The sequence below is a fragment of the Erinaceus europaeus genome, chromosome 7 (genome assembly GCF_950295315.1).
Source record: "Erinaceus europaeus chromosome 7, mEriEur2.1, whole genome shotgun sequence".
Lineage (NCBI taxonomy): Eukaryota > Metazoa > Chordata > Mammalia > Eulipotyphla > Erinaceidae > Erinaceus > Erinaceus europaeus.
In genome coordinates this window covers 92384081-92411306 of record NC_080168.1, presented here as the reverse complement: position 1 = coordinate 92411306, position 27226 = coordinate 92384081, and the positions used below count along the sequence as shown (strand labels likewise).

At 40.1% G+C, this 27226-nt stretch overlaps 1 protein-coding gene and 1 non-coding gene across 2 annotated transcripts in view; one reads left to right on the top strand and one right to left on the bottom strand.

Moving 5' to 3' along the window:
• Positions 1-12408, top strand: part of TPH2 (tryptophan hydroxylase 2) — a 125797-nt gene extending 113389 nt beyond the window's left edge. The window contains exons 10-11 of the mRNA XM_007531276.2: positions 10814-10947; positions 11066-12408. Of these exons, the coding sequence (XP_007531338.1) occupies positions 10814-10947; positions 11066-11240 (309 nt within the window). The 3' untranslated portion in view covers positions 11241-12408. The remainder of the gene's footprint in view (positions 1-10813; positions 10948-11065) is intronic.
• Positions 12409-23764: 11356 nt separating this feature from the next.
• On the bottom strand, positions 23765-23885 carry LOC132539703 (small nucleolar RNA SNORA26). Its single transcript, XR_009551030.1, has one exon. It is a non-coding gene; the product is annotated as a small nucleolar RNA SNORA26 (small nucleolar RNA).
• Between the last annotated feature and the right edge of the window lie 3341 nt (positions 23886-27226).

The window sequence follows — 27226 nt, the reverse complement described above, 5'->3', positions numbered from 1 at the left end:
GTTGAAACTGGACTTACATTGAAGTCCAAGTCTAAGGTCTATGTTCTAGAATTTATGCTCTTAACCGCTAGGCTATACTGTAAGGATCCTTGTTCAGGAGCCTGTATATATAATTTAGTCAAGGTGTGAGCCATATATGGAGTTGCCCGAGTCTCACTCTGACTGGAAAATATACTAATAATTAATATGACATATTATGGTAAGATTTTTATTTATTTATTTTTTTATTTATAAAAAGGAAACACTGACAAAACCATAGGATAAGAGGGATACAACTCCACACAATTCCCAGCACCAGATCTCCGAATCCCGTCACCTCCCTTGATAGCTTTCCTATTCTTTAACCCTCTGGGAGTATGGACCTATAATCATTATGGGGTGCAGAAGGTGGAAGGTCTGGCTTCTGTTATTGCTTCCCCGCTGAACATGGGCATTGACAGGCCAATCCATATTCCAGCCCGCCTCTTTCTTTCCCTAGTGGGGTGGGGCTCTGGGGAATCGGAACTCCAGGACACATTGGTGGGGTTGTCTGCCCAGGCACGTCAGTTGGCATCATGCTAGCATCTGGAACCTGGTGACTGAAAAAAGAGTTAACATATAAAGTCAATAAAATTGTTGACTAATCATGAACCTAAAGGCTGGAATAGTGCAGATGAAGATTTGGGGTCTCTTATGAAGATAGCTAGCAGGCCTATTTTAGTTATAATATTCCAAAGGGCCCATGACTATACTAGTTTATTCCTGAGCCTGACCTCTGATATGCAGGTGGACCCAGTTTATTATCTGGGAAGATGATGTAATAGCTGGAAAAAGGGCTAGAAAGCTGGATCAGGGAAGAGAGTAGCTCCCAAATATGGGAAAGGTGTATAAATATTGTTGGCTATAAACCCCATCGATTTGATCTGGGGCCTATATTCATCTTAGGAGCCTATGTGACCTCTGCATCCCTGTAGGTCTGAGTTCACCATTCTGTGGTCATGAGTAGGAATGTTCCAAGCTGCCCCAGTTTCAGGACCTGTCTTCCTCAGGTGGTAGGTAGAGTATGTTATCCAGCCTCCCTTCAGAGGATGGAACATTCTCTTCTCTACCGTTATGGTAAAATTTTTAAACAAAAGTCACAACAAAAATTCCACTGCAGTTCATCTCAGCATAGCGGACAAAACCCATAGCACTTGCATGTGATCTTCTCCCTGTGAGACTCAAGCCTTCTGCAGAGGAGGACTTCATCTCCTCCTGCTCCTCTCCTTCATCTCAACCTCAGACTCCTAAAGTCAGATGACAATGGAATTCTTGAGCTACATCTGTTTACATTCTTCTCAGAGGATTTATAAATTACTCCAGAAACAAAAGAAACAAATCTCTCATTACCCCAACTTCCGACAAGGTACTCTGGTCTGGTTAATGAGGCATGTGGTGGCAGCACTGGGGTGAATCTGTTGTTTTTTTGTTCCTGTTGGTGCTGACAGAATCATCTGGAAATGGAAATCAGCCAGAAACATGTACACCAAAGGGCATTGTCTGCCGTGAATCTTCTTGTTCAGGTCCATCACCTCCCATCATTAGCATTCTTCCATTCTTGAATTTCAACACTTCACCATCCCTATGATTGCTACTTTGGATCATTTTTACGATTCAGAAATTCTATAAGAGATTTCATCAGAGAAGCCATAACATAAGATTCATTCCTTAGCACTCCTTCCCTCACCTTGTCCCTGTCTGGCTCTGTGTAAGCCCAGGATTCTGGAAACTTCTAACTTTTGTTTGAAAGAACTAATGACAGTCTAGATCCAAATTGAGGAAAACTTTATTAATAAGCCGTGTAATTATTCCTGTGTAGATTTTATGGTTTTGAATGCAGTTACTTTTTTTTTTTGTCTTCAGAGTCATAGCTGGGCTCGGTGCCTGCACTATGAATCCACTGCTCCTGGAGGCCATTTTTCCCATTTTATTGCCCTTGTTGTTGTGCTTGTTGTAGTTGTTATTGTTGTCATAGCTGTTGTTGTTGTTGGATAGGACAGAGAGAAATCGAGAGAGGAGGGAAAGACAGAGGGGGAGAGAAAGACACCTGCAGACCTGCTTCACTGCTTGTGAAGTGACCCCCCTGCAGGTGGGAAGCTGGGAGCTCAAATCAGGTCCTTGAGCTTTTCACCATATGCAATTAACCTGCTGTGCTACCGCCCAGCTCCTAATGCGGTTACATTTTTATGGTAAAAATTGGTTCACTTATTCAATAAGTTCCAAATGTAGGTCCCCACTAAGTTGTTGGAAATTTTGGTGTAGCTGTTATAACTTTTATGTAGCATCCATAATTAACTTTCTCTCCTTGAACGGAACACTTATTTTTAAAATTTTTATTTATTTTATTTAATTCATGCTTTAAGTGGCTTGGGGAGCAACTTGGCAACTGAGAATGGGCATATTATTCCTGTTGCTGCATATACCAGAGAGGTGCTCTGGTCTTTCATGAAATAAATAAAATATATGCTTTTTAAAAATGAAAGAAAACTTATGGTTTAAAACTTATGCTTTCCTGGATATAGATGCTATGCTTCGGAGTTGACCAAGTACTTCCAAATAGTGTATTATATAGTTTTGAGAGATAATTTTAACTTTTTTTAAAAAAAAATAACATGCTTTTTAAAAATAATGCTTATTTCTTGTCTCTGAGGTAAGAAACAAAATAAATATTATTATAAAATTAACATAAATTTAACATAAACTAAATCATTTGGAAACTGACTTAAAAACAAAACAAAATAAAACTAGGACAGTTGATTATCGATTACCTACAAACCAACATCTACCATCCCGTTTATATTTCTTCTACCCTGGAATGACTTAAATGTGTACGTTTCTCATTGACAAGATACACTACTAACTCACTTGCTCATTCATTCATTTTATTTAACAAACCTAAACTGATGATCTCAGATTTCAAGGGACTTGGAGTCTGGAGCAGAAAAAGTCTAAGGACGTAATTGATATGGGTCTATTTTGAATCCAGTTTACTTGGAAAAGCAACAGTAAAGATTGTTCACATTAGATGACAAGGAAATGAACAATAATCAGTGAATTGGTCGAACCTAGCTCTAGAAAGTAACCCATCTCAGAAGCAAAAAGCAATTTGTCTTTTTCCCTTCCATGGGTAGGAGAAGGGTCTAGATCTTCACGGTAGAAGTTGGATTATACCCCCCCATAAATGATTGCAGTATTTATCTCATAATACTAATACAAATACTACTTTTTAACTTTTCACAAAGCTGACGGGTTAAAAAGTGCTATTATGGAGTGCAGAAGGTGGATAATAACCCTGGGTCCATACTCCCAGAAGGATAAAGAACAGGAAAGCTATCAGGGGAGGGGATGGGATACGGAGTTTTGGTGGTGGGAATTGTGTGGAGTTGTATCCCTCTTATCCTATGGTTTTGTCAGTGTTTCCTTTTTATAAATAAAATTTTTAAAAAATTATCATCATTTGGGGGCTTTAGACATCTTTGCATGGGGGAATTGATTGTGCCACTTTTATACAGCTATTCATCAGCATTCACAGAACAGTTTTTTTTTAATTTATTTAAAAAAGGAGACATTAACAAAACCATAGGATAAGAGGGGTACAACTCCACACAATTCCCACCACCAGATCTCCGTATCCCATCCCCCCCCCCCAATAGCTTTCCTGTTCTTTATCCCTCTGGGAGTATGGACCCATGGTAATTATGGGGTGCAGAAGGTGGAAGATCTGGCTTCTGTAATTGCTTCCCTGCTGAACATGGGCGTTGACAGGTCTATCCATACTCCCAGCCTGTCTCTCTCTTTCCCTAGTAAGGTGGGGCTCTGGGAAAGTGGAGCTCCAAAAGCATTTTGGGGTTGTCTGTCCAGGGAAGTATGGTTGGCATCATGCTAGTATCTGGAACCTGGTGGCTGAAAAGAGAGTTAACATACAAAGCCAAACAAATTGTTGAACAACCATAGACCTAAAGGCTGGAATAGTGCAGATGAAGTGTTGGGGGGGGGGTCCTCCAATTTGTAGATAGCTAGTAGGCATACTTTAGTTATATTTCAAATGGCCTGTAGCTATACTGGTTTTGTTGTTGTTGTTGTTGTTGTTGTTTTTTGCCTGAGCCTGAAATCTGATATGCAGGTGGGTCCAAGTTATTGTCTGGGGAGGTGATATCATGGCTGGAAAAGGGACAGAAAGCTGGATCAGGGAAGAGAGTAGCTCCCTAATATGGGGAAGGGGTATAAATATTGTTCACTGTAAACCCTATCGATTTGATTTGGTCTGGGGCCCATATTAAGTTTAGGAGCCTATGTGACCTCTGCATCCCTATAGATCTGAGCTCACATTCTGTGGTCATGAGTAGGAACATTCCAAGCTGCCCCAATATCGACCCACCTTCCTCAGGTGAACAGTTTTATGTTTATTACAGTCATTTGTATTTACTATACCTTGTAGCAACTCTGTGAGGTGGTTAGAATTACTACCAGGCTGGAGAGCGAGGCTGCGGTACCTGAGAGTTTTATGAGGTCATCCAAATGTCAGTAGCTTGAGCTAGGACTCACTGCCTCCGAGCTCACACAGCTTCAAGGCTAGAGGGCTTCCCCTTCTCTCCCTCCTCTCTGCCCTCCCTCTTTGCCCTAGACTTTCAAACTGGCAAAACTGTACAGGGCCCGGTGGTGGCACATGCAAGAGTGTGCACATTTTATTTTTTATTGGATAGAGACAGAGAAACAGATGGAAGTGGGAGATAGAGAGGGAGAGAGAGAGAGATACTTGCAGCACTGCTTCACCATTTGTGAAGCTTCCTCCCTGTAGCTGAGGACTGGGAATTTGAACCTGAATCCTTTCACTTGGTAAAATGTGAGCTTAACATAGTGCACTACCACTGACCACTAGACTGCAAATGTTACAATGCATAAGGACCTGGGTTCAAGCCCCTGGTGGGTCCCCACATGTAGGAGGACAGCTTCATAAACACTAAAGCATTGTTGCACGTGTCTCACTCTCTCCTTCTGTCTCCTCCTTCCCTTTCAATTTCTCTCTGTATCTATCCAAAATAAATAAATATATTTTTTTAATTTCTCAAAAAAAAATAAAAGGACTGATCCCATCTTCATGTATTTTGGCAACAGGGATGTTGATACTATATGGTGCTTGGTCAGCAAGAGAAACATCTGTCAGAAAAAATTACTCTGTACACACACATACATACATACAAAAATTTGCCATTTTGGGATGGCAATCCCAATGGGGGATGTTGATTGTGTGGATGGAGAAGGGTTTGCAAATTCTTATTTAGAATCTAGGGCTCAGAATACCTTTAAAACTGACTTCACACATGAGTTTATTTTCCTTTGACTTTAACCAAGTCCTGAGAAAGAGTGTGAGGATGACAGGGTTTATATCTAGAATAGTTGAGACAGTAACTGTGTTATTTAAAAGACACATAGATGGGATGAAGGACAAATAGAGGAAGAAAAAAATTTTTGATGTTTTTAAAAAATATTTTTGTTAGTGATTTAATATTGATTTACAAAATTATGAGATAACAGGGGTATAACTACATTGTTCCCATCACCAGAGTTCTGTGTCCCCATTCTCTCTACTGGAAACTGCAGAAGTTCTCCCAGGATCATAGATATGAGTTGACTGTTATTTCTATAACTACCTATATTTATATATATTTGCCCATTTTTTTTGGCCTGCCTTCTCTTCCTTTCTAAGTCACACATATACCTTTTACTTCTTCCAAATGAAAGAAGGAAATTTTAAGTGTGATGAACTCAGAATAGATACCAAGACAGTCCAGGACCAGGGTGCCTCAGGACTGCATTTCCAGATCCCTGGGGGAGAGAGCTGTACCAATTGTATAAGACATAGATGCATCTAGTTTCTTCTTGAGATGGAATTAGCAATGTCTTTTCAGCATTTCCCATGTGCTAGGTACTTTGTATACATTGCCTTTTTTTTTATTGAGCACCTTTAAAAAAATTTATTTATAAAAAGGAAACATTGACAAAACCATAGGATAAAAGGGGTACAACTCCACACAATTTATTGCCTTTTTTAAAAAATTGTAATTACTGTTTTTATTGATGTCGTTGTTGTTGGATAGGACAGAGAGAAATGGAGAGAGGAGGGGAAGACAGAGAGGGGGAGAGAAAGACAGTTGAAGACCTGCTTCACCGCCTGTGAAGAGACTCCCCTGCAGGTGGGGAGCCAGGGGCTCAAACTGGGATCCTTAATGCTGGTCCTTGCACTTTGTACCACCTGTACTTAATCCGCCATGGTACTGCCCGACTCCCACATTGCCTTTTTTTAAAAAAAAAAATACTGTTTTTATTTACAAAATGGAAACATTGTCAAGACCATAGGATAAGAGGGGTACAACTCCACACAATTCCCACCACCAGATCTCCATATCCCATCCCCTCCCCTGATAGCTTTCCTATTTTTTAACCCTCTGGGAGTATGGACTCAAGGTCCTTGTGGGATGCAGAAGGTGGAAGATCTGGCCTCTATAATTGCTTCCCTGCTGAATATGGGCATTGACAGGTTGATCCATACTCCCAGGCAGTCTCTCTCTTCCCCTAGTGGGGCAGAGCTCTGGGGAAGTGGGGCTCCAGGACACATTGGTGTGATTGTGTGCCCAGGGAAGTCCAGTGGCTGAAAACAAGTTAAGATAGAAAGCAGAACAAATTGTTGATTAATCATGAACCTAAAGGATAGAATATTGTGGATGGAGATTTGGGGTTTCTGTTTTGGAAAAAGCTAGTAGATCTATTTTAGGTATATTCCAAGGAGCCAATGACCCAACTAGTTTTTGCCTGTGCCTGACATTTTAATGTGCAGGTGACCTAAGTTATTGTCTGGGGAGATGGTGTCATAATTGGAAAAAGGACCAGAAAGCTGAATCAGGGAAGAGAGTAACTCCCAAATATGGGAAAAGTATATAAATATCGTTAACTGCAAACCCCATTGATTTGATCTGTGGCCCATAGTCAGCACAGGAACCTATGTTACCTCTGCATCCCTGTAGGACTGAGCTCACATTCCGTGGTCGTGGCTAGGAACATTCCAACATTGCCTTGTTTAATTCTTACCATCTTATTAATCTTAATGTACTTATTAAACATTGTTTTTGTTGTGCCTGGTCTTCACACATGTTTGATTTCACTGCTTCAGGGTGAACTTTCAGATAGGCAGACAGAAACAAACAGGGAGGGAGAGATGCCATAGCACCAAATTCATCTGCCTCTATCCTATTAGTCTTGGCTTCAAATCAATGTTGTGAATCCACTGACTTTTCCTGAAGTCCAGAGCACAGCACCCTGCTTCCCCACCTCCTGGGCTGTTTCTTAGTTGATTACCATCCTCTCGACCAGTTAGAATAGCTGCATAAGCACATCTGAATGTGCAGTTGAATGTTCACACAGCCTATTTTTCTATAACCACACTGATTTCAGTCTCTGCTATTGAACTCTATACTCAGACTGCCAAAGCTGCTAATGTTACCATAGTGCAGACAGAAACGGTTGAGTATCACTTGTGCTTGACCCGGTGAAAAGTATCATTCAACAGATTCAGCAGGGAGGCCCCAGAATTGGCTTTAGTGTTCTTAGAGCCTGTTCTACTACCACTCTGCCCGTGCTCCTTAATGTGGGAAGTAAGAAGGGCATGTTCAAGAACACTGAGACAGACACTAGGGCACTGTCCTTCGAACTGATGGGTGAATGGAGCAGCATTCTGAAGTAAAAGACAACTCACAGAACATGGCAGCATAGAAAATAACTTCTGATTTTGAAAATCATGGTGAGCCAATGGGAGGCCTGTACTTTACAGAGGAACATTAGATTTTTGTTCCAGGGTTCAAGCCCCTGGTCCCTAGCTTCAGGGAGGATGCTTCACAAACACTGAAGCAGCTCTGCAAGTCTCAATCTCTCTCTCTCTCCCTCTCCCTCCCCCTCCCCCTCCCCTCCCCCTCCTCTCCCTCCCCCTCCCCCTCCCCTCCCCCTCCTCTCCCCCTCCCCTCCCCCTCCCCTCCCCCTCCCCCTCCCCTCCCCTCCCCCTCCCCTCCCCTCCCCCTCCCCCTCCCCCTCCCCCTCCCCCCTCCCCCCTCCCCCTCCCCCTCCCCCTCCCCCTCCCCCTCCCTCTCCCTCTCCCTCTCCCTCTCCCTCTCCCTCTCCCTCCCTGTCTATAGGGTAATTGCTAAGGCTCGGTGCCTGCACTATGAATCCACTGCTCCTGGAAACCATCTTTTTTTCCCATTGTTGTTGTTGTTTTTGCTTTTGGATAGGACAGAGAGAAATTGAGAGAGTAGGGGGAAGACAGAAGTGGGGAGTGAAAGGCACCTGCTTGTGAAAGAACTCCACTGCAGGTGCGGAGCCTGGGGCTTGAACTGGGATCCTTGCACCGGCCCTTGTGCTTCTCACTATGTGTGCTTAACCTGGTGCACTACTGCCCAGCCCCCCCACCTATTTATTTATAGTATTATTTATTATTGGATAGAGACAGAGGCGGGGGAGATAGAGGAAAAGAGACAGAGAGACATTTGCAGCACTGCTTCACCACTTGTGAAGCTAAGCTTTCCCCTTGCAGCTGGGGACCAGGGACTTTAACCTCGGGTCCTCAAACACTGTAAATGTTTGTGCTTAGCTAGGTGCCCTTCCACCTGGTGCCCTCTCTATCCCTCTCTACCTCACCCACCCCTCTTAGTTTTTCTTTGTCCTATCAAATAAAAGAAAGGGGAGGGGAAGCATGGTTGCTAGGAGTGATGGATTCATCATGCAGACACTGTGTCCTAGTGATAACCCTGGTGTCAGTAAAAAATAAAATACCCCCCCCCAAAAAACAAATAAAAAAACTGTACAATTGTTTTTAAAATGCTGCTAAAATTATTAGCCATGAGGAACACAAATCCCATGATGTTCACTGCACTGTACTGAATTGCACACAAATTCATTTGCAGGTGTAGTGACCTTCTGCTTATAATGAAGTTTTTCTGTGGGCCAAAAAAAAAAAAAAAAAGAGCTGGCTCTGGAGGACCTCTGCATTCCTAATTCATATATGCATTGATCTGGACAGCGCAACTTTGTGAGAAAGCAAATTACTTGCAGGGTTGGACCGAGTGCCCTTTCTCTCTCATGTTAGCCTTTGGTTTTCAATTGTATTTTCAAACTTAGGGAGCTCTAACATGGAAGGCTGCAAATCATTCCATGCATTTTGAAATTGTTGAAGGAATGCACCAAGAATACTGAGCAGGAAAAGTTTTCAACATTTCTCCAGGGAAACCTTAGCTGTTAGGAATTGAGAAGGTGGAAAAGGGCTTTGGGTGGAATACAGAGGCTGGAACAGGCAGTGTCTATAGAAATCACCCAGTTAAACCTTTCATTTAGAGTTGAGGATGAAGAGGCACAGAGAGGTGAAACTATTTCCCCAAGTTACTAGTGAGACAACAGCAGTAGGTGGGCTAGAGCCCAGCTTTTCTAACTCTCAGTTTGAGGCACTTTCTGCTACCCCCTTTTCCTTATTCTGCCTTTATTTCTCAGCTAATTTAAGGACAGATTTCCTCTACTAGTTCATCACTTTGATTTCCTTTTCACACGCAGATTCCTGGGACCCACCCATCCCTTCCAAATAAAAACCAAGCCTGCAAATCTGTATTTCTCAAGTTCCTTAGTGATTTCTATATAAATTTCAGTGGAAATCCACTGAACCAGGGTCTGCAAATATGCAGATGACATGTGACTGGAAATGACCACTCGCGCTTCCCCATATTGAATTTATCTGGAGCATACAATCATTCATTATTTCTTGCATTCTTAGCTCTATAGTGATCTGAATCACACTAATTATGGTTCAGAGAGTAATTATACTGACTCTTCTATTTTTCTACAGCCTGATATGGGCATAACTTTTAATATTAGACCTTCCTTCCAGCAATATTTACTTGCTGTATTGCTCAGCTGTACTTGGTGGAAGGTAAATGAATGCCTTACAGTTCTCAAACATACAGGCCCACTCTAGGCTTTGTGGATACACACAGTGCTTGGCCTCAAAATGTCTTGCAATTGAGTCCACAAATAGTTCAGGCAGAGTCCCAATTACCTCTCCACGCAGGTAATTATTACTTCTGCCATTTAAATGAAATTTCAGTACATTGCTTATAGCAAGAAAGTTAGGGCCATATTTATGTTCTCCCTACTTCTATTCATAGCATACATTTAAAATTCCATCTCTGGTGGGATATAGCTCTGAACTGTCCTTCAGAATGTATTTGGCTGATCATGAATAAAATAATATGCATAATCTCACTTCCCCCCATAGCACCTAGTAGGCTTACAAAGAAAACCCAAAACAAAAAGCCCTAACACTCGATGTAACCTGCGTATTGGGAGAACTGCATGTTTTAAAAAAATATTTATTTATTTATTTATTCCTTTTTGTTGCCCTTGCTTTATTGTTGTAGTTATTGTTGTTGATGTCGTCATTGTTGGATAGGACAGAGAGAAATGGAGAGAGGAGGGGAAGAGAGAGGAGGGGAGGGGGGGGAGAAAGATAAACACTTGCAGACCTGCTTCACCGCTTGTAAAGTGACTCCCCTGCAGGTGGGGAGCGGGAGCTTGAACCGGGATCCTTATGCTGGAACTTGCGCTTGGTGCCATGTGCACTTAACCCGCTACGCTACTGCCCGACTTCCAAGAACTGCCTGTTTTATGCAGACCAGTAGCTGATGTGCTGTGGTAAGGTGATGCTGCTGCACTCCGAGTGTCTCACTGTGAAATTTTATGGGGTTTGTGCTATGTTTTGCAGCATGCTCTCTCTGACAAGGCATGTGTGAAGGCCTTTGACCCCAAGACAACTTGCTTACAGGAATGCCTGATCACGACCTTCCAGGAAGCCTACTTTGTTTCAGAAAGTTTCGAAGAAGCCAAAGAAAAGATGAGGTATTCACTCCTTGTTGTTCTTTCTAGAGAAGGACCTTTTTTAAATTGCCTTCCTTGGTTTCTCCCTTTTATGTCCAGGAGTTGACTGTGGATCCTTCTATTTCTGTTGCTTTTGCAGGGATTTTGCAAAGTCAATTACACGTCCCTTCTCGGTATACTTCAATCCCTACACACAGAGTATTGAAATTCTGAAAGACACCAGAAGTATTGAAAATGTGGTACAGGACCTCCGCAGCGATTTGAACACAGTGTGTGATGCCTTGAACAAAATGAACCAATATCTGGGCATTTGATTCCTGGAACCAGCATAGATGCCTGTGGGATCTTTTGGGCTTAGTAGCAATTCAGTCAATCTCGTATAACTCCAATAACTTTCTGTCTCATGCCTTGTCTAGTAAGCATGCAATTATGTGTATCTCTCTGTCTTCTTGTAACTTACTGTGTTAGTGTGTGAAACCCCATAAGAACCAATGACAGATAACCACTCACTGTAGGGAAGATTATAATACCTTTAAATGTCTTAAATAGACTTGACATTCTCATCTACCATCCTTAACCAAAATGTATCTATTTAAATTTGTAATGAATAGCCCTCTTAAAATTCTAGCTTATGACCTTTTCTTTCTCATATCTGAGCTTTTCCTCTATGTTCATTAGATAAAGTGAAAATAGCCGTGAAGCTGTTTATATTTTCTCTAGTATCAGTGTTTCCATAGCATTACTTAAGATAAACACAGAATTGTGTGAATTTTCACATTAACATAAGCTTCAGTATTCTGCTTCAAAATTTAAGCTAGTGAACACTGTAGGTGAATTTATTATTTTCTTTAGGCTGAGTATTTCTACGCTGTAAGGAAAAAAGAACCTTTAATAAGTGGAATATATAGATTGCACTGACCTTGTGTAAACTGAGTCGTGGCATGCTTTCTAAAATATTTTGGAAGAAAATACCTCCAGAAAGAACATCAGAAAAGGCTAATCAGTGGGGGATAAATCTTGAGGCTATGAATTTTATGCTGGAATAAAGTGAATTTTGTGGTGTGCCTATTTAATTCTCTGAGAGGGCAAGACCGTTGAGCTTTGATTTAAAAACTTTAGAAACAGAGTCTCAGAGAAGTTAAATGATACGCCTGTAGGACCATAGGTAGCTGTACACCCACATTTATGGCCATTGCAATTGCTTTTGTATTGCTAAGAAGTTTATCTTAATGTGCCTGAATTTATGTGTAGTCAGAGAAAGAAAACATGCTTATCAATACCAGTGATTATCTCCAAATAGAATTTTAGTTTATACCCAAAGGCAGCCAGCGGTACAGATATTTCCTTTCACAGCCCCAAACCAAGTCAGATTTTGGGAAGTCAGGCAACTTGCCTGAAGTTTAGACACACATGGGTAAGCAATAGTGCTACATCGCAAATCTCTGGCCATCTTTGCTCAAAGAGGCATAATTGGGTGGTTAAGTGAACAAATAAAAACTGATGAATGAGTAAGTGAATTTTATTGTCTGGTTTCCTCACCAAATGCAATCACTGAACCTCTAAATCTGCTTTGGCAGAGGGAATGAGAAAAAGGAAAGAAAAAGATGTCCAAGTGACTTCACAGTGATTCTCATATGTAAACTTGAACCATTTCCAAAGATGTCCTTCTTCCCCTGCCCCCAACTCAGAAAATGTCTTTTAAACAAGTATTTACAGGGGTTGGGAGATCACTTACACGACAGAGCACATGACTTGCTGTGTATGAGGTCTGGGGTTCAAGACTGACACCATACAGGAACATCATAGATGGCACTGGGGGAGGTCCTATGATGGTGGAGTGTTGTGGTATTTCTTCTCTCTCTACTTGTCTGTCTTTCTTCTTTCTCCCTTTCACCATGTAAAGTAAGTAAAAATACAAATGATGAAAAGGTTGCGCTGAACTTGCTTTTCAGCAGTGGTAACATGTCAGCGTGTGAGGCCCCGGGCTTATTTCCTGATGCTACAAGAAAAAAACCAAACCCAAACAAACAGAATGGAACAAACAAAACAAAACAAAACAAAACAAAACAAACTTACATGCAATTCCAAACTAATTCATATTCTCCAACAGGCTCATTAGGAGTCAGAAGATCAGAGTCAAATATACTAAAGAAGAACATGAGAATATTTAAAATATACATCAATGAGAGATCAAATTAGAATGAAAATTCAGAGATTTGAGTATCTTGACTCTTGATGTTTCTGAAGAGTTGCCAGAACTTTGTTTATTTTTTGTTATTTTAGAATTGAGGTATAACTGACATACTAGCATGTCAGTTTCAGATGTACTACATTAAGACTCATTTTTCTGTATATTTCAATGTGTTCACCTTAAGAGTTGATGACTACTGAGCATCATAAATATTTTATAATTTTTTTCTTAAAGTGAGAGCTATTAGGATGTATACTCTTAGCAATATTAAGGTATGCAATATAGTTTTTCTCCCTCCCCCCCTTTTTCCCCTCCAAATCACTGTTCAGCTCTGGCTTATGGTGGTTTGGAGGATTGAACCTGAAACCTTGGAGCCTCAGGTATGAGGGTCTCTTTGCATAACCATTATGTTATATCTTCCTCTCAGGTATGCAATATAGTATTATTAATTGTAGCCACCCTGCTGTACACTACACATATCCCCCAATGACTTGTTTATTTTATAGCCAGTCCTTATTACCTTTGGCTCCCTCTGGCAAGTGTCAATCAGTTATTTGTATCTATGAGCTTTTTTTTTTTTAATTTTTAGATTCAACATCTTAGTGAGATCCTGTGGTATTTGTCTTTTTCTCTGCCTGACTTAGTGCACTGAACATCAACTTTCAACTTTATATTGAAGCAAATAACAAAATGGCATGATTTCTATACTCATAGCCTATTGTGTGTGTTTGTGTCTACATCACAGCATACTTTTTTATCCATCCATCTTTGGATTCTTCAGTTGTTTCCATATCTTGGGCATTGTAAATAATGCTGTAGTGTCCATGGGAGAGTTTCACATATCTTTTCAAGTTGGTGTTTGTTTGTTTAAAAACCCAAGAATGAAACTGCTAGACTCTGTGGTAGTTCTATTTCTAACTTTTTGAGGTATTCCATTCTGTAATACTGTATCCTACAGCTGTTGCAGCAAGTTACATTTCTTTCTTTCTTTTTTAATTTTACTTAATTTTTAATCTAATTAATTTATTATTATTATTTTTCACCACTACCATCACCAAAGGTCTGTGTCTCCATCCCCACCCTCATAGATTAACCACTATAACTCTCCCACAGTCTTAGAAATAGGTTGACTTTTCTTTTGGCTTCACATTCGTATACTCAATTCTCTGTATTCTGAATATGAGTGAAGCCGTTCTGTATTTGTTGAGGTATTTCGCACTGTGTTCTGTAGTGGTTGCATCAACTTACATTTCTACCAACAGTTTCTAAGGCTCCTATTCCTTCCATGTCCTTGTTAACTTGTTTTTTTCTTGTCTTTAATAGATTTTTTTTCTCCTCCCTGATTAATAGTGATGTGGAGTACCTTTTCATGTACCTACTGACTATATGTTTTATTTGGAAAAATATTCAGATCTTCTGTCCAATATTTAGTTGAAAATTTTTTTTTGCTATCATATGAGTTCTTTATCTATTTTAGATAGTAACTCCTTATCAGATATATGGCTCACAGATACTTTATTTAGTAGGCTGCCTATTTTGTTTTAATGATGATTCACTGTACTGTACAGAAACTTTTTTAACTTGAGGTAGTTCTGTTTATTTATTTTTGAAATTAGGTCCAAAAAATTATTTCCAAGACTGATGTTGTAAGAGCTTACCATCTATGAGTTTTTATATTTGTAAGTCCTGCAGAGAAAATTTTAATTCATCTTGAGTTAGATCTTGTGTATAGTATATAATATTGGTTCAGTTTCATTCTTTTAATGTGCTTATCTATTTTTTCCCAGTACTATTTGTCAAATATACCCTACTTTCATCTTCATATATCTTCTTAACTCCTTTGTCATGGTAACTGATTACTATGTGTGGTTTTATTTCTGAGCTATTTTGTACCATTGACATCTGTGTCTGTTTGTATGACAATATAAACTTTTAATTTCTATGGATTTGTAAGATAATTTGAAATCAGGTAGTGTGATGACTAGCTTTGCTCTTTTTCAACATTACTTTGACAATTTGGTATTACTTGTGATACCATGTCAATTTTAGGATTTTTTTTGTTCTATTTCTATGAAAAATACCATTGGAATTTTGTTAGGGTTTGTATTGAATGATTTGTAGATTGCATTGGGCATTATAAGCATTCAAACAATATTCTTCTAGTCTTTGAACATAAAATATCTTTTAATTTATTAGTGTTTTTTCAACTTTGTTCATCAAAATTTTATAGTACTCAGTGTACAGTTCTAAATTTATTCCTAAGCATTTTACTCTTTCCAGAATTAGTTGCTAAGCTTTCTCAATGGAGAGAAATTATTTATTTTTATGAGAGAGAGAAGGAAGAGGAGGAGGAGGGAAGGAGGGAGGGAGGGAGGGAGAGGTGGATTGAGAACTGTAGCATTTCTCTGATGTGTGTGATACTTGGTGTGAGGTTTAGAACTTGAGACCTTATGCTTGCATGTCTGGTGCTGTGTCTGCTGTGCAACCTCCAGGACTGTTTTAAAAACTTTTAATGACTGCTTTCTGTGTTTTCATAATTTGGTGTTCCTTCAAACACCATTAAAAAGAAAACTCAATAAATAGTCATCAAGCTTTTCTAACTCATTGAAAGGGCAAAAATATCTCTGACAAAAATCATTTGAGCTATTATCTGATTGGTTTCTAGTGGTACTTTTAGTTTTCTTCTATGTGCAAAAATCTATGCTGTTTCAAAAACAGAGGAGTTGCAAAGTAAATAGGCATTCCCACAGAGCCTATGTAGGTCTTATACAAGGAAGAGGAATTATTTGATTCTTTTTAGATTTGTTCTCCATTCAGAATAGCAGTAACCATGGTTTTCACTGTGTGAAACAATGGAATCATGGTTTTTCATTTGTTGTGAGCATTTAACATGCAAATGCCATTACAACTAGTGGTGGGAAAATTCTATAAAATTTAATAACCACCATAGGAAAAGTATTTGCAAAAAATGTCCCCAAATGGAAATATTACGGCGAAATAATCCCTGCCAGCTTCATGTCATATTTGGTACCTGCTCACTGTAACCATTTATCTCAATTTTCTTTCATGACTTAAAGCTGAATTAAATAGATTCAAGGGCAATTATACATTTTAAGACGTGAGCTCATTGTCATCTCACTGTGAATCACTACTTTATTTTGGCTTTGCTGCTGACTTCTGGAATCAGCTAATCAGAAATCAAGACAAGATTCCTAGCAAAACCAGGCTTTTAAAAAATGCATCATATTTTTCAAATGACATACAGAATCAGAATAACCCAATTTTCTTTCTGAAGCATTTTTTGCCCATTATGAACTAAGATTTGTACCCAGTGTATACTGTTGCCTGATCACTTTATTTGGTATAAGAGCATGAAAGATCATTCACAAATTGCACTTAAAATTTTTTAAATACTTATTCCCATTTGTTGCCCTTTTTATTGTTGTAGTTATTGTTGTTGTTATTGATGTCGTCATTGTTGGATAGGACAGAAAGAAATGGAGAGAGGAGGGGAAGACAGGGGGAGAGAAAGATAAAGACACCTGCAGACCTGCTTCACAGCTTGTGAAGCGACCGCCCTGCAGGTGGGGAGCTGGGGGCTTGAAACGGGATGCTTACGCCCCGTCCTTGCTTTGCACCACGTGTGCTTAACCCACTGTGCTACTGCCCGGCTCCCAAATTGCACTTTTTAAGAGGATACAGCTTTGACCCCAGGTGGCTAAAAAAAAAAAAATTATATGAGTGGCAAAAGTTGTGAAATTGGGGTTTCTGGCTTAGTCTCATTTGTTTACTGTATAATTTTAAAATGATGCTTTAGAGGGATGATGTATTAGTGCTTGTCTTGCTCTCACATAGTAAATGGGCCCAAGCCTAATGAATGTAAAGTATTGCAACATTTACCAACATGGAAAGTCTAAAATGAAAACCAGGATGCTTCAACATGTATGCAAATAGAGATAACAGAGTTTCATTTTCAAATGGAGTCATGGCTCACATCATCTCATTCTCTTCATTTGAGGAGGAAAACATTAACACAAGATGTAGTTGTCCTTTAATTCATTTGATCTAATTTCCAACCTCTAACGAATCAAGCACTGATGCTTACTCTCATGAACCTTGTCTTCCTTATAATGAAAAAGAAAACAGCCAGAGTTTTCCAATGTGTCTGAGCTGTCTCTTCTTCAATTATGAAAGACATCCTCTTATTTTGGGAAATGGTTCTTTCTTTCTTTCTTTCTTTCTTTCTTTCTTTCTTTCTTTCTTTCTTTCTTTTCCCTTTTGTTGCCCTTGTTGTTTTTTATTGTTGTAATTACTATTGCTGCTGTTGTCATTGTTGCTGGATAGGACAGAGAGAAATAGAGAGAGGAGGGGAAGACAGAAAGGGGGAGAGAAAGATAGACACCTGCAGACCTGCTTCACTGCTTGTGAAGTGACTCCCCTGCAGGTGGGGAGCCGGGGGCTCGAACCGCAATCCTTACGCTGGTTCTTGTACTTCGCGTCATGTGCACTTAACCCAATGTGCTACCACTCGACTCCCTGGGAAAGGGTTCTTATGTAGATTGCCATATTCTGGGAACATCAAGGGAATTAAAGCAGGATATTATTTCTTATAATATTAGATTTGCATGTGTTCACAATAAACTAGTTCTGAATATGAAATGGTGATTCTTTAGAATGTGACTTGGGTGGGGGGAGAGTCCCAAAGTATTCATTATAAGGTTTACAACATATCAGGAGCTATTCTAGACAGGTAGGATAATAGTGGGGAATAAGACAGACACATATGCTCAATTTTAACTTACATTTGAACAGAGAGATACAGGCCCTCAACAGAATATTTGATGGGCAGGGAAACATCACATGCCTTAGGGTGTGTACCAACCTTGTGTGAGGCCCTGAATTCAAGCTCTTATACTACAGGATCACCATGGATAGTACTGGCAGAGCTTCATGGATAGAGTAGTACTCTGGTTTTCTTTCTGTCTCTCCTCTCTGTCCATCTCTCTCTGAAATGAAGAATGAAAGGAAAAAAAAAATCTGCTTAGTAGTGGCGTAATACATTTAGGAGACTCTGGATTCATTCCCTAGCAACACACACACACACACACACACACACCCCTCAGATGATTTAAGACCATGACAAATGTTCTAAAGAAAATTGTTGGAGTGATGATGTGGTAAAGAGCAACGGGAGGGGATAAGGTGATCAGGGAAGGCCTTTCTGGGTAGATGTCATTTTCTTTTTTGATTTTAATTTTTATTAGTGATTTAATAAATTACATGAGGACAGAGGTATAATTCCATACCATTCCCATCACCAGCGCTCTGAGTCCCCAGTCCCTCCATTGCAAGCCACCACAGTTCTCCCAAGGTTGCAAACATGGGTTAACTATCATCTCTACATCTGTCTACATTTGTACATAATTGCCCCATTTTTCTTCCAGGACCAATCCTCTTTTCTCCTCCGAGCCACACATAACTCTATTACTACATTCAAATGTCCCTCCACTATTCCTCCTTTCTCTCCAAGAAAAAAGTTCAGAGCCCTTTTATGGGCATTGGCAGATTGATCCATATCCCTGGCCTATTTCTATCTTTCCCTAGTGGGGTAGAGCTCTGGTGAGGTAAGTTTCCAGGACACAGTGGTGAGGTTGTCTGCCCAGAGAACTTAGGATAGAATCATAGTAGTATCTGCAACTTAGTGGATGAAAAGTGGTAAGATATAAAGCAGGACAAAATGATTAATGAACAGGAGCCAAAAAGTTGGAATAGAGCAGAAGAGATTAGGGAACATAGGGTGGAAGAAATCTAGGAAGTCCATTTTAGGCATGTTTCTAGGGGCCCACAACTATAATAGTTTGTGCTTGGGTTTGATGAACTAACATAGAGTTGGATAAAACTATTGTCTGAGAAAAATGGTGTCAGAGTACAGAAAAGCTCTAGAAAGTTGGATTAGGACAGAGAGTAGCCCCCAATTATTGAGGAAAATCTATGGATAAAATTAACTATCTACCTCCATTCACCCGACCCAGGGCCCATATGTATATATTTATATTTAGTACGAGAGCCTGTGTAACATCTGAGTCCCTCTTGGTCTGAGCTTATAGCTCCCAGTCACAGCTGGAAACACTGTGGGCTGCACTCATTTCAGGATCAATCTTCCTTGAGTGGTGGGGCAGGATACTTCAGCCTTCCTTTGGAGTAAGTCCCTACCACTGCTGCTTTATGGTGAGATCAAGGTCCTGGGAAGGCCCACAAGAAGGCTTGTGATAATGCTCCTGATTGAAGTGACCAGTGGTGGTGCAGAGAGGGAACCATTAGAGGTCCAGGCCCACATATTTATGTGGGAATCCAAGGATTCTCTGACTTGGACCCCAGATATTGAAGTGGTGTGATATTGACCAAAAGGGCCATTATTAAGTGAGCCAATCTCTTGCCTTATCCAATTTTTGTAGTCCTTTCTTTATCTGACATCCTTTAGGCTTTCTCCCAGTTGTTTCAGTGTTGGGTGTCATTTCTTGAACCCAACCAGAATAAGATTATTGGCATCTGTATTTTTTTTTGGGGGGGGGCCTTTCTGCTAGGTTGCCAAGATAATTTTGTCAAAGTCTAACTGATTAGAGATTTTATGATGTCTTCATTAGGCATTTCAACAAGGATTCCAAGTTGATTAGGTCTAAGTCTGAGGACTACTGAGCACGTTTACTTTGAGTTATATAATTGCCCCTTGCCCATGGGTACATATATCATCTAATAAAATAACTTTTTTAGATGATGTGCCATCGAACATGGACGTAGGTAGTCCTGTGTGTTAGGAAAGATCTCACCAGGTTTGAGAAGCTGTGAGGTTGTCAGGTAGCTGTCATTTGATAATGCACAATAGAATAAGAAAAAGTTGGGTCAGGAGCGGTGGAACCCCCACATATGGGGAACCCTAATACCACTAAAGGAGAACATATTCACATTGAATCTTCTCACTGTCTTGCTTACAGGCTTCCAGTGATTTCCCACTGCATTTAGACTATCCCTGAGCCCTTTCTACAGCATCACGTTATCTCATCCTTGCCTCCCATGCAGACATCTTATCCTGACTTTTTAGCCCACTGGTGGGATAGTTTTTTTTTTTTTTTCTTTCCTCAAATACATCAAACTCATCTCTGCAGTAGAATCTTTCATCTTGCTGCTTGCCTTTCCAGAAACACTCTTTCCATAGCCTCCTTGCCTGGTTGCTTCTCATGCCACTTTTTTCTCATTTTGAGAGAGGGAGGGAGGGAAGGAGAGAGGGAGAGGGAGAGGGAGAGGGAGAGGGAGAGGGAGAGGGAGAGGGAGAGGGAGAGAGAGAGAGAGAGAGAGGGAGAGAGAGAGAGAAAGAAGCATACAGCACTACTTTACTACTTTACCATTCATGGAGCCTCTTATGGTGTCATGGTACTCTCATGCGTTGCTGGGGCTGAGATCTAGGGCCGCCTACATGGTAAGGCAGCTACTCTACTGGGCGAGATATATCCTGGTCATCCCCTTTACATTAAGTGGTTATTCAAGCTGCTGTTTGGAAATTAATTACAGAGTGTTACAGTGTGGGTTGAGTCTAAGAGTGAGAGCAACGGGACCAGGTGGTGGCACACATGATAAAGCACACATTACCAAGTGTAAGGATCCAGGTTTACACAACTGATCTCCATCTACAGGGGAAGCTTCACGAGTGCTGAAGCAGTGGTGTAAGTCTCTCTCTCTCCCCCTTATCTTCCTTCCCCTCTCAATTTCTCTCTGTCTTTATCAAAAAGAAAGAAAGAAAGGAAGAAAGAAAAAGAAAAGACTTAAAACAAAGGTGAAAGAGCTAGAGAGAGAGCTAGAGAGAGAGCAAAAAGACTTTCCTGCCTGAGGCATCAAAAGGCACAGGTTTGATCCCTAGCACCACCATAAGCCAGAGTTGAGCAGTGCTCTGGTTAAAAAAGAGAAAGAAAGAAAGAAAGAAAAGAAAAGAAAGAGAAAAGAAAGATAGAAAGAAAGAAAATTGCTTGAGGCACCAATATCCAATCAAGATCTAAAGGGAAGGTGTGAAGATAGCATAATGGCCAGAGCTAAGCAGTGCTTTGGTTAAAAAAAAAAAGAGAGAAATAAAGTCAATTTGGTTGCTACTACCATACTGGGTATCTGAAAAGTCAATATCTGCTTGATCATGGTGGACATGGTAAAAAAAAAAAACACAAAACAGTTGTAATCAGTGGAGTTCTGAAGTTAAGTATCTATGTCAGAACTGTCAGATCAAAACAGTATATAAGTAGAATAGTCTGTTCTGGATTATCATTACTTGGCTGGAAAACAGACATCTAATGATATCCTTTGTCTTTGACAAATCCCTAGTTTCCTTTGACAGAACAAATTAGTGCTAAACTTTTGCAGACTACCCCCCCACACACACACACCAGATTTTAAGGCTGAAATGCCAGACTTGAAAGCAAATGCGTTTTTTGTTTTTTTTTTAATCTTGTGGCTCACAGACACTGACCACGCAACAGAAAATGAAGTGGACAATGGAGCAATGTTAATGAGTGTTGGTGGAGCTGACATTGGTCATTTGATACATAAAGGCTCCCTCTCTTCTGGGCAAGCAGAGTTGTGCTCAACCATTTATGTAGGGCTAGGACAGACGACTGTAAGTAAATTAATTAAGTCCATTTCTGCTCTTTGTGAATTCCCATCTCCCTCAATGTATAGCTGAGATACCTCAGAAAAGTTCCCTTGCTGTGATTTCCTCCTCTCTCCAAGAAGGATGGGTCTGGTGCAGCAGCTTGAAGTGTATTTCTTTCTTTGGGAAGATTTTAGTGAGCCTGATGTTCAACCCAAGGGCATCTGTGGTTATGGTGCCTGAAACAGCTTTCTCATAATCCAGTCTGGATACAGTTTTTATAATTGAACAACAAAAACATCTGACAGATGTGGACAGGGTAATTTGAAAGCTAGATGGCATAAAGAAATCAAGTTCATTTTCTGTCAGAATCAAATCTTTTTTAAAAACTTGCAGAGCTAGCCTTTGTGGTTATAGGTTAAGACAGACAATATTAATGATTGAAAGGTGATTGATGGTTTCCTGGTCCCCCTTCTCACTCATTCCATATCCCTTGCAGTCTCCTTACTTCTTAGCTTATTCATTTCTATAGAGCTAGCAAGATGCTGATTCAGTAGGTCTATTATTCCCAAAGGTTTGCAAACCACTGAACACATCTCGCCCAATTTTAGTGAACAGCTAGCTAACTTCACAGACGTTAATGAGGCCAATTATTGGCAAGTGAATTTGAAGTGAAGAACACATTAGATTTGCCACTATAGCAGTTATTTGTTTATCGAATTGATTGAGGCAGACTTCCTTTTGATCATTATAACTGATTGATCACTGCACATGGCATTATGAAAGAATGAGGTTCCCAAATCAGAGCGCAACCTGGAAGAAAAATCTCTACCTTGCAAGGGCAGAGCATGTTCCCCTCTCCATTTTAGTGTGAAAGCCTAGTCGTTAAGTTGGAATGGATCCTAATTAGCTTCTTCAGAAATCTCTAAAACTTTTGGTCTTTCCTCTTGAACAGAAGTTAAAAGAAGCCTGAATTCCTCCCTTGCCCATGTAGAGTTGATATCAAAGGCAGTAACTTGCAGGGTAATGCTTACTGCAGAAAACGAGGGCAGACATAGCAATTCTGATGTGAAGTGGCATTGGAAAGCATAATTTGATTTACCCAGCCAGATGATTATTGCGAGCACAGATCATCAGCACGACCCACTCCTGCACATTAGAATTGGTGATCAGTTGACAGCTAATTGCTAGACTAAGTCTGCCTCTTGAACAGAGGGAACACCTCACCTCATCGACCTCACTGAAAGGAACTGCTTTGTCCATGTTGGAAATACGTTTTTGAGAGTGTTATCACTCAATTTACACTGGCAACTGTTGTCTGCCCAGCATCAATACCTTTGTCTAGTAACTATACCCCCTTTTCCTGTTGTGAACCAGTCTCTTCCATTTAGTTCATACCGTGGGGAAGACTGACTTCATCTTCCAGCAGTGGGCTTAGCTAAGACCAGGGCTTGTTCAATGAAATGTCATGGCACCCTCTCATAGTGATTGGTGCAGTGGTGGATGGTACCATGAGGTGGGCTAATGAAGATCAAACTCTAAACTTGTTGGTCACCACTAGAAAAAAGATGTGCTGCTTTCTCCTGTGTTTGGAAAGTCATGGAATATGCATATGGACTTGGCTGTGCCTAAAGCTAGCTGTACCTTTGGCTTATCCAGGCCATTGAGCTAATAAATGGCTCACTGTCCCCTGTGTCCACTTTCTTGCCGATGTCACTGGCATCAAGAAAGTGTTCAGACCTGAACTGGAGTTGGTGTATTGCACCAAAGTAAAAGACTCTGGGGTGGATGGCGAGGAGAATACAGGTCCTGGATAAGGATGACAGAGGACCTAGTGGGGGTTGCACTGTTATGTGGAAAACTGAGAAATGTTATGCGTGTACAGACTATTGTTATTCACTGTCTATTGTAAAACATCAATCCCCCAATAAAGGAAAAAAAATTTACAACTGAAAAAAAAAAGGTGTTCAAACTCAGGATTAATATTCAAGAGAAGAGATAGGAGATTATAGACTTACTTTCTTGGGTCCAGATAGGATCCAAGAAAATTTTTATAACCTCTTCCCTGGGTTTTATAGACACTTATTTTGCCCTTCTGTGTTAGCCTCTCAAACCATTGTATTAACTTTAAAAGGGCAAAGGAAAAAGCATTCATTGTCACTCTTAAGAGGCTTTTCTTAGAACTGAGCACCTTAAAGTCGGCAAGATAACTTACTTGGAAGGATGCCTGCTTTGCCATGAGGGCCACTCAGATTTGAGCCTGGCTCTAACTGCTCAGAAGGAAGTTATCAGAGGATCAGTGCTGTGGTGTTTTCCTTCTTTCCCTCCATCTCGGTCTGTCTTCCCTTTTAAAAAAACCAGCCTGAAGTGGTAAAGACCTGGCTACGGAGGAAAATCTCACAACTCCCAGAGTATAGTGAACATAGACTTTAGCATTAGGTAAACAGTTATATATTTTCATTGTTTTTGGATGACTAGGTGGGTAACCGCTACAGAATGATACTTTCTGTGTTTCAGTTTTAGTTTCTGCACATGGGGATGAGAAAACCTCACTTACAGAATTATCCTGACAATTAAATAGCATGTGTTGTTGTCTAACTAGAAAAATTACTTAACAATTGTTAATGTCCTCTTTTTGTCCTTAAGTCTGTCAGCCCTTAAACATCTCGACCTTACCCGGCACTTTTGGATGATGAAGTCATTGTACTTTAATGGCCCAAAGAATACTGTAGCCATGCCATGGGTCATTGTTTTCATTTATGTGACTTTTCACACTTATTTTATTGGGTTTTAGTAGAACTGAATGAATCTCATTCAGATGTGAATCTCTAGACTTGTGGTCATTTACATGATGGCCTTAAATCACTACCTGAAAATTCAACAAATGTAATGAATACTAACTGATCTGGACATCACAGTGATATTTTGCATTTCTATTCAAACACCAGAATTTTATATATCTGAAAAGATAATAAAAATAAAAGAAATAAACTGTTAAAGTTAATGAAACAACATATACAGGTTCGATATTTTGGGGGAAAAATACACTAAGCAAATCAAACCATTATTTGTAGCTCACTGAATTGTGGCAAGTTGGTTCTGAGCCATTTCACACTATCTTGGAAAATCTGAAACAAAGAACAGACATGTTGGTGGGTATATGTTGCAGTGACCAGTCTATCTACTATCTACCAAAAGCAGATAACAGCCGACCCCCTTTTATATGTCAGAGGCACTGCATTCCCAAGGCTCCATTTCAGAGAGCAATTGCTTAAGAGTTGTCTCTGATGAAAATAGAGTCCTGGTCAGAGGGAACAAATTAGGTCTAGAATATAAATGAATTTTATTTGCAGAGTAGGAAAGAGAGGCACAAAGTGAAAATAGGAAATTGGAGTGTTGTGTGTTGGGAGAGCAATTCCTTTCATCCTTGTAGCTAATGGACTGAACAAAAAGTGAACAATTTGTTTCATGTGATGATTCACTAACGCTAACTGACAAGGTTTCCATTTTTGAGTCCCCCTTGCCCATTCAGCTGCTTGTTTTTGTAGTGCAATAGTATAATTACCTGTCTATCTGTTGCACCGAATAAACAGGATGGCTGAAATGCACGTGAGGAATAACCATAACTACTTAACTCTTTCAGTTAGAGGAAGAAGCCAGTGAAAGGCAACACACAGCAGCTTTTACTTGCCTTAAACTAATCATCTGTTTCCTCTGTGGTGCCCTCATTCACTTTTTGGAAAAATATTCTAACGTTGGATGGATATAATAACTTGAATTCAGTTTTACTTTAAACTTTCTTTTTTTAAAAAAATATTTTTTAATATTTATTCATTCCCTTTTGTTGCCCTTGTTTTTTATTCTTGTGGTTATTAAATTGTTGTTGTTATTGATGTTGTCGTTGTTGGATAGGACAGAGAGAAATAGAGAGAGGAGGGGAAGACAAAGAGGGGAAGAGAAAGAGAGACACCTGCAGCCCTGCTTCACCGCCTGTGAAGCGACTCCCCTGCAGGTGGGGAGACGGGAGCTCGAACCCGGGTCTTCGCCAGTCCTTGTGCTTTGCGCTTAACCCACTGCTCTACTGCCCGTTTACAGTGCAATTGTTGACACCTGGGTATAATCTCTCCTCTCCTCATAAAAATTCTCTGCGAAACAGTCTTATCTACAACTTAAGTCCTTTTCAATCATAATGCAATCATAATGCAACATAACCCCGAGGTTCTATTCATCCTTGCCCTTCCACTTATTTCCCAGAGTTCTGTGCTTTGGTAAAATATACCACACTCAGGGTCAAGTTTCACTTTGTGTTTTTAATCTCTATCCTTCTTTCTTTTTCTTTTTTTGCCGCCAAGGTTATCACTGGGGCTCGGTGCCTACACTATGAATCCACTGCTCCTGGAGGCTATTTTTCCCCTTTTGTTGCCTTTGTTGTTTATCATTGTTGTTATTATTGTTGTTGTTGGATAGGTCAGAGAGAAATGGAGAGAAGAGGGGAAGACAGAGAGGGGGGAGAGAAAGACACCTGCAGACCTGCTTCACTGCTTGTGAATCGACCCTCTGCAGGTGGGGAGCTGGGGCTCAAACCCGGATCCTAGAGCAGGTCTTTGTGCTTTACCCGCTGCACTACTGCCGAGCCCCCTCTGTCCTTATTTCTTAAATTCCACCTATAATTGAGGTCATTCAGAATTAGTCCTTGTCTTTCCTCAGTAAGGCTTTATAGTGTGTTAAGAGCTTGGGAGTCATGGACTCTGAAGAGCTGAGTTTACAATCTGCCCCCTATTTCCTCCCCACCTAATCCTTTAAGATATGAGTGCAGTGTCTATGTACTAGGTGTTGTGGTGAGGAAAGACAGAGAAGTTACAAGTTCCATGCACAAAAGGCTGCTATGGAAAATGAGGTGAATATTATTATGTTCTGTATTGGAAGAAACCTATATACATTTATATTCACAAATATAATATTCAGATTTTTTTTCAAATTTCTTTATTGGGGAATTAATGTTTTACATTCAAAAGTAAATACAATAGTTTGTACATGCATAACATTTCCCAGTTTTCCATATAATAATACATACCCCACTAGGTCCTCTGTCATCCTTTTTGGACCTGTATTCTCCCCGCCTACCCCCAACCCATCCCAGAGTCTTTTACTTTGGTCCAATACGCCAATTCTGATTCAGATTCTACTTGTGTTTTCTCTTCTGATCTTGTTTTTCAACTTCTGCCTGAGAGTGAGATCATCCTATATTCATCCTTCTGTTTCTGACTTATTTCACTTAACATTATTTTTTCAAGCTCCATCCAAGATCAGCTGAAAACGGTGAAGTCACAATTTATAATACCTGAGTAATATTCCATTGTGTATATATACCATAACTTGCTCAGCCACTCAACTGTTGTTGGACTCCTGAGTTGCTTCCAGGTTTTGGCTATTACAAATTGTGCTGCTAAGAACATATGTGTACACAGATCTTTTGGGAT